The sequence below is a fragment of the Tympanuchus pallidicinctus genome, unplaced genomic scaffold, assembly GCF_026119805.1.
Source record: "Tympanuchus pallidicinctus isolate F22 unplaced genomic scaffold, pur_lepc_1.0 scaffold7, whole genome shotgun sequence".
NCBI lineage: Eukaryota > Metazoa > Chordata > Aves > Galliformes > Phasianidae > Tympanuchus > Tympanuchus pallidicinctus.
Genome location: NW_026294791.1, coordinates 24,420,841 through 24,435,840, shown reverse-complemented (window position 1 = coordinate 24,435,840; position 15,000 = coordinate 24,420,841). Strand labels below are relative to the sequence as shown.

General features: G+C 50.5%; 1 protein-coding gene across 1 annotated transcript; it reads left to right on the top strand.

Annotated features, from left to right (window-relative positions):
* Positions 1 to 14,757, top strand: RGSL1 (regulator of G protein signaling like 1). Its single transcript, XM_052666764.1, is given in 22 exon segments — positions 1 to 13; positions 614 to 696; positions 940 to 1,014; positions 1,397 to 1,526; positions 2,029 to 2,133; positions 2,262 to 2,423; positions 2,576 to 3,516; positions 3,957 to 4,019; positions 5,566 to 5,797; positions 6,305 to 6,418; positions 6,810 to 6,918; positions 7,165 to 7,358; positions 7,774 to 7,891; positions 8,234 to 8,330; positions 8,643 to 8,772; positions 10,126 to 10,297; positions 10,829 to 10,967; positions 11,582 to 11,706; positions 11,862 to 11,974; positions 13,488 to 13,583; positions 13,662 to 13,717; positions 14,128 to 14,757. Coding segments are annotated over 22 exon segments (3,366 nt in total). The 3' UTR covers positions 14,227 to 14,757.
* Positions 14,758 to 15,000: the final 243 nt, after the last annotated feature.

The window sequence follows — 15,000 nt, the reverse complement described above, 5'->3', positions numbered from 1 at the left end:
ATGATGGCCACCAGTGAGTGAACTTTGGCTGGAGCAAAGCACACTCTGAAGAGGCAAAGCAGCATTAGGCTTTATAAACCTGGTCCTTCCTGTGGCACAGCATGCCTTTGTGCTGGTGGGCATTTCCAAGGGCATCCAATATCAGCAGGTGCTGCCAGTCCACTCCAGGTCTTTCAGAACCAAGCACAAATTCAAGGGACAGATTTTGGATTACTCCAACACCGACACACTGCCTTCAGGTCCTGGGTGGTTGGAGTTGATGTCTGCAGTCACTGCTGCTCTACCCAAAGACACAACCTGCCTGATGATGCCTGATAATTCAAAGGAAATGCTGCAGCATTTGTACTCAACCTCCACAAACCCTCGATATTTAGAAAGTGGCCATTCAAACTTCCCAAGTCCTACTTGGTGCAACTGAACCACATGCTTTCCAAACACCCTGTGTCAGCAGCCCACAGCACATAGGTGCAGTAGGACCTCAGTGCACCAAACCCCAACTAAGATCACATTTTTCTTAGCTCTGTTCTGTCCTGACTGCTCCCACTTCTCTTTCACTTTACAATCCCTCTTTCAACAACACAAAGCCCAGGTAACTTTCTCTTCTCCCCTGCAGCAATCATAGACTCCACGGACATAGAGCTGCTGCTGAGAGATGAAGTTTTTGTTGACTTCTTCAACACGTTTCTGAGCCTTCCTGTAAGTCTGCTCCTCACCACAAAGCCTAGGATCTTTTGGGTTCCACATCAGAAAAAAACCTGGGACTATATTGTACTTGGGCTGTCAGGGCAGGGAAAGCTGAGGACCTCGGCATGGAGGAGGTAGTGAGGTCTGACAGAAGATGGTGCCTTCTCTGTAGTGGGAACTAACTAGGACAGCCAGGCTCTGGGCTCCCCCACCACCTTCCATCACATCAAGATCTCCCCATTCCTTTCAATGCAGGTTTTTGGCCAGACACCCATTTACAGGAGCAGAACGGGGCAATGGGACCTCTGGCCAGAGCTACCGAGCCACCTGGTGAGAAAACATCCCTTGTGAGAACAAAGAAAGGGGAGGAAGGGCACTGGGAGTCGGTTCCTCATTTCTGAGGCTGCTCTCTCCTCCATGTTCATGCAGCCAGGGGTGTGATTTCAAACCTAGGTTTCATTTTGCCTTTAAGTCATGGGTGGAGCAGAAACCACGGGAAATTGGGGCTCTGGGAAAGGAGGCAAGTGGGGAGAAGAGATAGTAGGGACACAGGCAGCACGAGCATCCCCCCTTCTTCCTGCACATGGGGATGGCTCACGCTATTCTCCAGCAACCCCCCTAGCATGGGCCCATTACTCACCCTAATCCCCGTGCAAGAGCCAGCTCCTCGCTCACTGCCTCATCCTCTGCTTGGGTGTGGGGTGCAATGCAGGATCCCAGTCCCTCAGCTCTGTTGGCCTGGCTGGGAAAACACCGGCTGCCTCACTTCTGCAAATCCAGCCTGTGCCTCCTCCTCGTCCTCTGCCAGAAGCTCCTGGGTTTCATTCGCTCGGAGGAAGCAGGTGAGTCATTGCTGCACTAGCAGGGCTTCCTCTTGCCTGGTGCCTGCTGAGCATAGCACTGGGTTAAAAAGACACTGCACACTCTGGTTCTGGGCTCTTGCTCTGCACTGTGCATCCTATGCTGGGAAACTCATAAAAATCATAAAATCGTCCAGGCTGAAAAATACTTTGAAGATAATCAAGTCCAACCATCAACCTGACCTAAGGAGCCCCATCATTAAGCCGTGCCCCTTAGTGCCATTAATATGCCCTGCAAATGCACAAAACACACCCTTACCTTACACCCTGGTCTGTCTCATTGGCAGCAAATCTGGACTGTGCAGATTGCCCCCATACAACCCCCTTCATTCCAGCCTGTTGTTTTGCCCATCTGCGAATCAGCGCAAGGGTTGGCTGCTGGAAAGAAAGTTCTAGCAGCTGGGATGCAGGTCTTTATTTTGGAAAAATAAGGCATTTATCAAGGCTTGTGCCCTGATGCCATGCCTTGCTCTCTCTCAAACAGCAAGATTGCTGAACTGGCAGGGCGCAGACCAGTGGCTGCTGGAGAAATGCATCAGTGGGAGCCAGGGCATGTGGCGCTTCCGAGCCTTCACCCAAGGAATGGCAGGTGGGCATGGTGTGCTCCACAGCCCCTCCACATCTTCACAGCTTTTTCTTTTAATCACAGGCTGCTTTGCTCCCCAGCAAGGCTTTTAATACCACCTCCATCATATCGTTCTCTTGTCTGATCCAAAGGGGAGGAACTGACAGACTTCTGGCTTATCACTGAGAGGCTGCTGGGGCTTGATGAGTCAGATGCAATGCAGAAGGACCTCTATCTGTCTTTGATCCAAAGGCTGAAGGTCACCCACCTGCGTGAAGGCTCCAGCATCCTTACCCTCTGCCGCACCACTGCCCGTAAGTGGGATGGGAGCTGCTGGCCTGTTCCTGGCTGCTCCCAGGAACGGATGGGATGCCAGCAGTGCCTTTGCTTGGCTGGGGATCCCCCGTGGCAGCAGCAGGTCTGCTTGGAGCCATCTTCACATCATCACTCCCTGCATCCATTTCAGGCTCATCGCAGACAGTCACAAACGTTGGGTCTGTAGGCACCCGGAGGGAGATCCTGAGCAAAATGCAGCAGCAGGCCCTGTTTATCCTTCAGAGTTACTGGCTCCCTAAATTCTTCATTCAGTGCAAGATGAGCATGGAGGAGGAAAAATCCTGCTGGCCTCTGCTGCAGGAATATCAGGAGCGGTTGGCACAGGGTCACTTGCAGGAGCCCTCGGGCATTTCAGATGGCCTTTCCCCAATGAGAATTAGTAGGAGCCAGGATTCACCAGAGCCCTACTGCAGCAGGGAGGCCAAAGAAAAGATCTGGGCTCTTATCAAGGAGGGAAGAGACAGCCAAGAAATGAAGATGCAACCAGAAAGGCAGACAGAGCCAGCTGGGAGCACAAAGAGATTGCAACAGTGTAAAGGTGGTTTGGGACGGATTCGTCCGCAGCCAGAGCGCACTGCAAATACTGCCATTGGAAGCCGAGGAGGAGCAAAAAGACCTAGGCCCAGAGAAAAACAGGTCCTCCACCTGGAAAACCTATGTGAAGAGAAGGTCCTCTCCAGCCTACGTTCCTCTACACCCCTGGCCAAGATGCCATCCCCCACAAGGCCAGCCAAGACCTTATGTTACCTCCCCTGGGCTCTCAGTGCTGACAGCTATGCAGGACGGCCCTTCAGGACCTTCTTGATCTGCCAGGACCACACTGCTGAGGCTCGTCTCCTGGACCTATGGCACGACCTGGAGGAATTCCTACCCGTGGTGCTGGACCACAGCAGAGAAAATAACTTCTTCCTGCGCCGTTTCCTCACGAAGAGGATCTGTGAGTCCTATCTGGTGGAAAACACCATACAGCAGCTTCCCATGGAGACGAGGATCCTTCAGGGCCTGCGGGACCATCTGGCTTCTGCAGAATTCACCCCCTGGATATTCAGGACTCAAAAAGAGATTTGTAAGGTAGAGATTGGCAGTGGTCAGACTGTGGGGTATAGCTGTGCCTACACACCCCAGCCTGGTGCAAGGGTAGGTTTAATAGAGATATTTAGAAGATGAACAGAGAACAGGGAGGGCAAAACTTATGGTCACAAGTCAGCTTGGACTGGAATCAGTGACCTAGATGCAGCAGACTGGCAGAGAGAAGCATCTCCATGGGTCTGCTGGGCTGAGGAGCAGAGATGAGCAGCCACCGAGCAGCTGGTGGCCTCAGCTGTCAGATGGTGCTCAAAGGATGGCAGCCATCCTTTCACATCTGAGTCACTGCTTCCAGCACAACATGACTGAAGCACACTGTGTACAGCCCACAGCAAAGCTGCCCTTGGATGTCTCAACACTGTCACTGCGACCTTGGGGGGACACATGAGAACAGCTGAGAACACCCTACCTTGTCTCCTCTTCAGGTCCTCTGCACCTACTATGAGAAATTTCTGGCTCATGATGATGAGACGTTCCTCCAGTTCATGGTAAAGGGGATGCACAGGGCTGTGGGCATCTTCAAGGGGTTTGCAGGTAGCAGTGTAGATGGGAGAAGCAGGGGGATAGGGAGGGAGGGAAGCTCAGCACTAGCTGCAGTGATCCAGCATCCCACAGGTCAGCCCCTGGGCCATTACCCATCTCCATCCCAGAAATGGAGAGATCTAAATGCAGGGGAGGTGCATGCAAAGCCAGCAGCAGGCAGCATGCTGAGCAAACCACTTCTGGGAATTAATTCTCCCCCTTTTTCCCTGCCTGGACCAAATAATGCTTTTAATCTGACTCATGGGCAGCTACACATGCATACATCCTTGTCCCAGCACAAACTTACGGCTAGCATGCTGGGGGAGGAGGATGTACAGCATTTTGGCCTCTGATTCAACTGCACTCAAGTTTTCCAAGTGTTTTTCTTTTTTTTCCTTTTTCCCCACTGTGTAAAGCAGTGATTTAAGTAAGAGTTACAAAAGCAAACCATCCTTCCGGCAGCAGATATCCCACTAATGCATCATACTTCTCAGTGCCCTGAATGCTATCCTAACTCCAGGAAGCCTCCTCGCAAACAGAAACCTCAGAACATCCTGCGTGTTTGGGTCCCTTGCACAACCCACACAGGAATTTTTGCTCACCGCAGCTCATGTCTTCAGGCTGACCATTAGGATTTTCTTGGAATAGCAATGTAAAAAATCAGCAGCTGGTCCCAGAAATGGTTAGGAGAGGCTGGCAAGGGCAGTGCCCCAAAGCCCTAGCATTGCAGCCTGTGAGAGCCGAGCTCTTATGGAGCAGTCAGTTGGCAGCTGTCAGCTCCTGGCTCTGCTCATTAAATGCTTTTGGTTGTAAGTTAATTAGCTGCCCATGTTTCTAAGCATCCCTTGTCAAGGAAATTACCACTCAGAGCAAATGCTTGGTCTGGGAGTGCAATTAGCACTTGGGCAGGTGTCGGGGCCATGCTCTCCGCAGGCACCATCCCCTAAGCCAAACTCATTGGGGGCTCTCTCTGCACCAATGTCAGAGGAGCTGCTTGGAGCTTAGCAGGGCTATTTTTGGTGCTTGCTCTCAGCAGCATGCAGCTCAGTTTGCAGACAGTCTCTCTGTCCCTGCTCGCTGGTGTTGAACAGCCAAAACCTGCATGAGGGTCTCCGTGGGGACAGTGGGTGGCACTCCTGGGACATTAGCCAGAGCTGCACCAGGGACAGCAGAAAAGAAAACGTGAGCTCACCTGTCTGTCCATGACACCTTCGTGGCTGTTTTCAGTCCTCCTGGATGGATGGTGACCTCTTCAGGAAAGCAGCTGCCCTTGGCTGATGAGCCACTGTTTGGATGCAGCTGCAGGCAGACGTGAGCCAGCTTTAGGAAAAGTATGGGCAGGTCCAAGTCTTATGCTGAGCTCTGTGCTCAGGTTTCTTCCAGAGGTTTAATTTGGATAGGTTTGTAAGTGCAAAAATGTGCAGCTAGCCTGCTGGCTGCATTGCAGGAGCAGTTCCTCGAGTCGGGTGTAATAGGATGCTCTGTGCCATCACCCTCTGCTCTTCTTGTCAGTCTTCACAGAGTGATGTCCCAGTGCCCAAGGTACAAGGACATGGTCTTGGGAAGGACAAATATTTCCTCCTGTCTGAGCGGATAAATGAGTCCTTGAAGCTGAGCCAGGCCTTGTATGACACAAGGAACTTGGAAAGCCTCTCTCCTGAACACTGGCGATCCTTTGGCACTCAAGACCTCCAGAAAAGGGGTGTGCTCCAGGCAGAGGTGGAACCTCTTGTGAGCAAAACTGGTAAGAGAAGGCTCTGAATTTCTGCTGGTATTCAGGTTGGCTCATGCTGATGCAGCATATTTTGTGTGTCTGTAGTGACCAAGCCACCAACATGCAGGTTTTGGCTTAGCAGTATCTTGTTTTATTGCTGACAGTGTCACTGGGTGGGTTGAGACAAGATATATGCAAGCCACAAGCCATAATCCAAGTTTTAGCAATGAGCTTTAGATCAAATTTGCCCTTCTCAGTACTGGAGGCACCAAATTGCTTGTCCCTGCACTGGCTTGGGTCACTAGACTGTAGCAAAGAGATTGAAATGCAAAGGCAGGGATGGTCATTGTCATCCCACTGCCACACCTCGACCACTTGGGGAGCTTAAGGTCTTGAAAATGTAGCATCGTGGGTGGATCACGGGAAGAGAATAGAGAAGGGGAAAGGAAAGGCAAAGAGTGAGAAGGTAGCACTCAGTAAGTTCTGGAGGACAGTCAGAGCCTGCAGGAGATGGATCTGTTCTTTCTTCTCTATCAGATGCAGACTACCAGAAAATGACATCAAAAGAGTTGGCTGTTCAGAAAGAATCACTGTCTGTGGATAGCTGCAGCAAGGATAAGGAGGTTTTGTCTCCCAAAAGCCCACCACTTGGTGAGTCCAACCAGAGCAGACTAGAAGCAGGGCAGGCTCCCAGCCAGCATTCCTCAGGACAAGCAGGAGGAAGCATCATCAGAGAAACATCTCCAGAAGGAGATATAGGTGCAACCACCCTTGGAAGGCACGTGTTTACAGGTGTTAATCCAGCCAGCATGGGTGGGAGCTGGAGGTTTCCTCTGAAGCAGATGCTGAGGAGTTGAAGCCATGCAGAGGTGAAGGGTTTCTACAGTACCCAATGTCCCCTGAGCTAGGCTCATCCTGTTGAAATCAGCAGGGCAGTTCTGGAGGCAGCTCAGGCTTCTTTGGGGTCCTCTGACCTGAGAACAGCTGTGACAGGCTATAATTGTCACCCAAGAAAGCGGCCAGCTCCATTCTGTCCCCACAGCTGCTGAGCCCGAGAAGGAAAAGAAGAGGGCTGCTCCTAGGAGAAAAACCAAATCAAGTGCCAAGAAGGACACCACTGTTGCAGTAGAGAAGCCAACGAGAAGACCAAGGTCTGGCACCTTGCAGTACAAAGATTTGCTGTCTTTTGCTACTTTCAGGAAACAGAATTTTCCCACTGATTCCCTTCAGTGACAACTCCTTGCTTTGTCACGGAGATGCCATGTGAATGTCCACGTGGACTCCCCCCTCCTGGGGATACTCCAAACAAGACTCCTGACAGCCCCACATCGGGATATAAATTGCAAATCCCTGCCTGCTCTCAGCTCTGGTTGTCTCCTGGTGTCTCCTCCCTGCAGGCACTTTGTGAAGGTTCTGCACAGCCCTGCCCACCTGCAGTACTTCAAGCAGTTCCTCGAGGAGCGCAGTGCAGCTGAACCACTGCGCTTCTGGATGGCCGTGGAGAAGTTAGCTGCAGAGACCAACACCAAGACAAAGAACCTCCTCATTAACAGCATTGTCAAAAATTATTTCCATGGTGAAAAACCAGCTGGTAGGCACTCTCCAGCCCTGTACTTTACACAGGCTGTGACAAAGGCTTCTTTTCCTTGATGTGGGTGAAGATTTTAGATCCTCTTGCAGGGAAATGCCAGTTCTCCTTTCCTTGCCCAGTGTTTGCTGAGGTCTTCCACTGCCACTTGAATTTCTAGGAAGGTGGTCTACTTCTTTGGTAGGACTTCATCACCAAGACCTCTGATGTTCTTGGAATCAGAGTTTCACTCCCAAAGCATGCAATTAGCACAGTAGAGAAAGGAAAAGAGGTGAGACTATCAAATTCAGTGAACAGCTGATGGTGTAGGCAGGTGGAGGTGGGACAGGATGCCACTTGCTGATGTGAGGGTAGGAAGAGCTGTTATAGGGGCTGAGGTGGCTGCTCATGGCAGGCAGCAACTGCATGTCTCTTCCAGAGGAACAGCTGGAGTGCAGCTCTTCTATCATCAAGGAAATAAGCGAAGCTGAAACAGTCACTCCCTTCATGTTGATGACAGCACAGATCTTCGTTCAGAAAGCAATGGAAAAACAATGGTGAGGACTTGGCTTAGATGGGATCCTAGGTTCAAAGACAAACATCCTTTCCTTGGTGACAGACAACAACTGCTACAAATGTATTACTCTGTGAACCATCTATCAATGCATCAATATCCCAGCTAGACCCTCACCCCAGCCCTGTATCTGCTGATGTCTTTAACCATGCAAGGGGAGAGTTCCAGTTCCCATCCCTTTCTCCATCCTCCTCCAGAAATAGGAGTCCTATGAGACCCCAACCACAAGGCTACCCCTCCCTCTCAGCTGCTCTCCATCCTACCCACCCAACCCCTGCTCACACATCTGGCTGTCCCTGATACTCTCTGATCTCCCATCTGGCAGGTTTAAAGAATACCAGGACCTCTTTCCCCCCAGTGAAACACGCAAGTCCAATCTTTGTTTGCGGCACGGGATGGGGAACTTCAAGACAGACAACCTGGTAAGGAAAGACCTTCTGCTGGCCTGCTGTGGGTGTTGTGTAGGAAAGAGGAGAAGCTGTGTGTTAAGCAGTGCTCAGAGAAATGGGGTGAGGGAGGTTAGAACTGGAGGACTGCAAAAAGCAGAGTTTAAGTTTTGTTCTCACAGGCTCTGGAGTCCAGATCTAGATAGTGGCAAGTGGCCAAGCAATTCACACTATCACCTGTGGCCTCCAGGGGAATGCAGAAACACCAGAAATGATGGCTGGGTCATTCCCAGCTCTGGCTCGCCATATCTATACCACCAACTGATGTGCACTGTCCTGTCTCTGCAGCGGTGGGCATGGTTTGCCATTCAGAACATTGTCAGGAGCATCTGCAAGTTCCATCGGGAGATGAACAACAACAAGTGCCGTGTGGAGTTTGAGGACTTTCTCTGGAAGGAACTGGAAAATGAGGAGGAAAGTATGGCTAGACTCTTGAACACCTCTCTTACCTCCCCAAGGCAATCCTAGGTTTAGGAGAGGTAAATGAAGGAAACTTGTGAGGCTCCTCTCCCATCCTCATATGTTCAATAGTCTCTGCTGGAGGTGCAGTTCTTCCTTCCTGCTGGCAAAGCAGGTGTTTTAGGATGCCAAATATTGCCTGAGAAATCTGCACCAAGTGAGCAGAGGGTTGAAAGGAGGGCAGAGATGAGGCACAAAATGGGCTTGTGTCTTCTAGCCAAGAAGTTCTGGAGGTGAACAGTCAGGCTGGCCTTGGCCACTAATCCCAGTGCTTCCAGACCCTGCACACTGGCACAGAGAAGCCACAGGGATATCAGCACATCGGTGAAGGGGTTGGGAGATGAGGTGCAGAGGCAACATGGACATATATATACACATTCACACACTATCTGGTTTTCCGACACCAGTGTCCCTCCTTTTTCTGCTAAGTGCATGCAGTGATACTGGTGCATGTCTCTCAAGCAACATAAATGCAACAATTTGCACACCTTCCACAAAAAAAGAAACACAACAGGAGGCAATAGATGAAGCTAAGGTGAGACAAGGCAAAAATAAATAGAATGAGATAACAGGGAGCCTACCTACAAAGTGCTGGGCCAGAGGATGCAGAGCGGATTTGGTTCAAAAGGACACTGGAAAAGCTGGTAGAGAAGAAATCCATTGGAATTGGTGGATGTGCAGCAAGCCTACCTAGACAAAGACCTGGAAACAAAAATATTTGGAATTTGGGGAATGTTTTATATGGAAATAGTAACATATTTTACACTTCTTTCTCCTTAATTATCCACTTATGGCCTCTGTCAGAGATGGTGATGGCTAAGCAGACAGGCAGACTTTTGATCTAACATACTGTGGCCAGCTTCTAAGCAAACAAGGAACACGAGCACTCTATAGGTGCAAAGAGGAGGATGGATAGAGGTTACTGAGCTAAGGGAATGGCACACACTGGATGGATCTGAACATCTGAACTCCCTGGGGGCTGTAGTCTACCAAGGTACCCATCCCTGCCTCATCGCTGGGGGTGCTCAAGACCAGGTTGGATGGAGCCCTGGGCAACATGGTCCAGTATCAGATCAGGGGGTTGGTGGCCCTACCAGTGGCACGGGATTGGAACTTCATGATGTTTTGAATCCCTTCCAATCCAAGCCATTCTATGATTCTAAGGTAGAAAAATCCCAACAAATCACCTGTAAGCAGGAAAGGGAAGCACAAGGGAGGTGACAGAGTAGGGTATAGCTCAGCATCAGATGCTCAGCTGCCCCCAAACCAATGCTATAAGAAGCAGGATACCACATCTCTTACTCTCTCACAGACCTGCCCATCTCCTCGATGCAGAGCAACAACACCTTGCGTTCCCATGCATCCTCTGCCAGATCCCCAAGAGACAAGGACATGGTGCTGGTGAAACGACAGATGTTTAACAACCAGCTCATCACTGTCAACTTCCTCGTTTATGACCTCCACTTTTACCTGGAGATCAACAAGTAAGCTCCACCAGTGCTCAGGTGCCTCCAAGTCTCCTTTTCTCAGGCCCAAATCCATTCTGGGAGCAATCTGCACCCCTCGGTAAGGGATAAAGCATGGTACATGGGTTGCTTTGCACATACTGAGGGCTTTGCTGCCATCCTAAAACTCCCCTCAGCAAGGCTGCTGGACACCACAGTGCAGTGTGAAACTCAACCGAAGTCTCATTCTACAGCTGCCTGCATCTAATCTGCTTGTGGCTACCTGCCCCTGGGGAGCCCCCAAACCTTCGTTTTGATAAATACTGAGCTAAACAAGACCACTGCCCGGAGAGGTGGTGGTGCCCCATCCCTGCAGGCAACCAAGGTCTGGGGCTCTGAGCACCTGATGGAGCTATAAAGGACTCTGTTCACTGCAGGGCAGTTGGATCAGATGGCCTTTAAGGATCCCTTCCAGCTCAAGCAGCTCTGGGATTCTGTGATTCCATGCCTGCCTAGCCTACAAATCAGGGCACTTGTCTCAGAGTGACACCTAAACACATGTTTTTGCAGGTTTTCCAAGCTGGCTGATTCAGCTGAGGCATTGGCAGCCCTCAACGTGTGCACCAAAAATGAAGTTGACTTTCTCAAAAAGAAAGCTGCCATCATCAGCAAGCTCTTCTTGAGCTCTGATATTCCTCCCAAACTGCGGGTGAGATGATGGGTCCCACCCGGGAAGCCTGTAGGCTGTTCATTGCTCAAGACCATGGCAGCTGTGAGCAGATATAGGGAGAAAGAGACCAGACAGGGGGGTGGATCTGCTCCATGAATGCTCTGAAGCTTCAGAATGCACTCTGGAGCTTGGGAATCATCCCTGGGCTCCATGGGAACTGATCTATCACCAGGCCCACGCTAGCAGTTGATCTGTAGCCACTAAGAACAAGCACATAGGCATGGAGATGGTGAAATCCCCTATCTGCAGGAAGGATGACAGAGCTGAAGCACCAGGATATGTGCTGCAATCTGCCAAATCAGTCTTTTCAGTCTCCAGAAGTCAATGTCATTATTGTGCCCTCCCCACACACCTACCTCTTCCCCTACAGTAGCAGTGGTTCTGTTTATCTCCTGTTTCGAAAGCATTTTTCCACAGAAATCCAGGAGGAATCCAGTCTTTATGTCCAGGACAGTCAGCCAGGACAGAAATATTTTAACTTCATAGGCACAGCTTGAAGTGCACAGTGGGGTTAGGGAGAGAGAGACATGTCTCTAGGGCTCACCAGGCTGCTACAAACTGCTTTGGTTAAACAAGCTCCTTTCTGTGCTCAGGTGAACATCTCTGAAGATGAGAGAGATTTAATTTGGAGTTTGTCTTCCAAGGGGCTACTGAACCGGCTCCTCTACCATAGAGCCAAGGTGGCCATTTTCCCCATCCTGATACACTTCTGGAAGAGGTACAAAGCCCTTCTCTCTGGGAGGCAGAGGCTGCACAGATGCCAGCCTCTGCTTCCAGCCTCTGGCACGATGTAAATGAAGACATGACACTGCCCAGGATCTCAGCTGCAGATGTCTGCTCGGAGGTTTGTTGTCATTAGCGTTCCTCATGCAGGTTCTGCAACTGGAAGGTGATGAAGAGCTTCCGAGTCTACTCAAGGGAAAGGGAACCAACCTCGTTGACCAGTATAAAAGCCCGTTCTGAATCATCTGAGATCTACAGCCCAAGTAAGATGAGCTCCTGTTCCCCACTCCTCGTTTACACTCTCATTCTTCCAGCACAGAAGCCTCCAGTCCTGGTTTTTTTGTATCCCATGGTGTTTATGGACCCCCCAAATCCCCAGATCTTCAGTGATGACTCCCCATAGAAGAGCCAAACCCCTCCCATGCAGTGCACATGGCATGTCCCACTAATACACACAGCTTCAGCTACATGGGGCTGGAAAATGCAATGTCTTTAAAGCCCTTCCTCCCTCTCAAGTTCAGCCAAATTTACCAGGAGAGGTTTTAAGAAATTTCTTTAGGGAACAGTGGAGTGGATGCAGAGAGTTCATGAGGACAGAGCTGTTGCATAAGCCCCGTTTGCTTAAAAAAAACAAAACAAAACAAAACAAAAAAAATACATCCCCTAAAAGAGCTGTTAAAGCCAGGTTATAAGTCAGCTGGGAGTAGAAGGAGAAGAGACTGCCCAGAAACATGCAGGCAAGCAGCAGGCTTATTGGCTCTGTACAGAAGATGCTTTGAGAATGTTTGGAATGGAGAAAAGGTTTCATGAGGGTCTGAGGGAGCACTCACCAGGACATCTCAAGCTCAGAGAGGGCAGATTTAAGTTAGATACAAGGAAAAGACTTTTGCAGTGAGGGTGGTGAAGCACTGGAAGAGGTTACCTGGTGATGTTGTTGGTGCCCCATCCCTGGAGTCTGTCAAGGTGAGGCTGGATTAAGCCCTGGGCAACCTGATGGAGCTGTGTTGTCCCTGTTCATTGCAGGGAAATTGGACAGCATGTCTTTTAAAGGTCCCTTCCAGCTTTAAGGATTCTATGATCTCTAGGGAAAAGATCTCTTTTCCCTCATCTCTTACTTTGTTCCAATATACTAAACAATGCTAAACTGTGGGGGGGAAAAAAAAAAACCCACAAAGAAAGTGCTGCTATGTGCTGTCACTCTACCTGACAACCCGACTCCTTGACTGAATATTCATTTAGAAATTGCCTAATTGATTTTTTGATTAAAGGGGAAACCAAAATAGGCACGTCCTAATCTTGCTTTGACGGCCGGGTGGGTGTCTTGCAGCACAGCGTTCTGCTGCCTTTAATTCATCACTGTCAGGCTGTGAGGCTCAGCTCGGCACGGCTGGGAGATGCGGGGAGGGTAGGGGGGGGGAAAACAGGCAGGAGTCAGAGCTGCGGGCTCAGCAGCCGGGCTGTGGTTGCGGCCATCTCGCAGGCTGTCACCAGGCGTCACTGTGGCACTGCCGAGCCTCGCTCCACGGAGCTCGGCGCCGTGATGCTCCCGGGGGCTCGTGTCCGCAGCTCTCCCAATGCCACCTCCTTGCGAGGCAGAGCAGGGCATGCCACCTCCTCCCTGCAAACGAGGAGGTGCGCAGAACTCGTATCTTTGTGCAAGCAAGCACCCAATGTCACCGCTTCCCTTCCATCTCCCGTGCTCTCAAGGAGCCGAAGGGGACAACACGTCTTGCTGTTCCCTCCCCACTTACTGCTCCTTCTTTTCTCCCACATCAGGCAATCTCGTCGTCATTCTGTTCTCGCTCCAGCGAGGTATCCAGGTCCTGCTGCCCCGGTCTCATAAGAAGAAGGAGTTAGAGGAAAAGCACGAGGGTGAGCAAAAGGCTGCCAGGATGGGAGTGTAGATTTAGGGCTCCTGACACACTGCGATGGGATCTGTGTTTTCCACAGGGTCAGAAAGTGCTGAGATGTCATCCAGCAGCTCCACTTCTGAGCCTTCAGAGCAGGTAGGTGGTTGCAAGGCAGCCACGTCCTCAGGCTCCACCACCAGCACAGGCAGCTGGAGCAGGGGGACAGCCAGCTGGGAGGGCTGTCTCCTCCAGCTGTGGGGGTGCTGGGTAGCTGTGCAGGATGCTGCTTGCCCCACAGCCTCCAGAACAGTGTCACAGAGACACAAGCCATCTCCTTTTGCTGCTCTTCCTGACTTTATACCACAGGTACTGGCCTATCCATGTCATTGAAGTGACTGATGCTACTTCTGGGTGGGCTGTTTCAGACCCCAGCTCTCTACAGTCTTTCCCAGTAACACACTCAGAAGATCTGCAGTGGCTGCACTTCTCCCTGCCCTAAACACATCCCATTTTCACCCATGCATCCACCATCAGCCACTGATGCAGTTCTTCTCCCCTCCCCACAGGATGAGGAGGAGGAGGAGGAAGAAGAAGAAACGGAAGAAGAGACAGAAGAAGATATATCCTAGCACAACAGCCATGGGGACATGCTCCAAGGAAGCTGAGCAGCCAGGATATGCTGCATTGGCTGTGCCTAATTTGCAACAAGGCTGAAAAATAAAGCAACTCACAGCATCCTCCAGCCTCGTGCTAACGCAGCACCTTGCAGGGACATGCCACTCAGGTGTATCTACCCAAGGAGATACCCATTCTCCAATCAGTCAGCCCATGCTGAATTTGGGTCTTTTTTTTTTTTTCTTCTTTTCTTTTTAAATACCCAGTGCATCTAAATTTCCAAAGGACTAACCAAATCCTACCGAATGCCTTCATTTTCCTTTTTGAAAGGCGAGGAAGTATGGCTGTGCTGAGCCACCAGGAAGCTGCAGAAATCCGGTGTACTTTAGACATCACCTCATGAAGCAAAGAGCAGAACCTTTAGCACACATTGCTCACAGCTCCCTCCCGTGCAAACTCCATTGTGTACCTTTACAGCTATTTTCAGCTACATTTTAACCCTCAAATCCTAAAACCCGCAGCCTGGCAACAGCACAGGTGTATTTAAGGCAGGAGATGACGTTTCCTGTTTGTCCATTAGGATTAACAACACTTGGCAGGATCAAACAAACCCAAAGTCCAATGTTCTCGTAAATGAGAGACTTCTCAGGAGCTGCAGCAGCTTCTTACAGCCAGCTGCATGTCCAACCAGTTCCTCAACACTGCCCTTGTGCTGCAAGCTGGGTTTGCCCCAGGTTTCCAGCCCCAAAAGCTATCTGCATTGCATCAGCCCATAAGTCACAGCACACATTCATGGTGAGCCATGCATGCATCAGTGCGCAGAG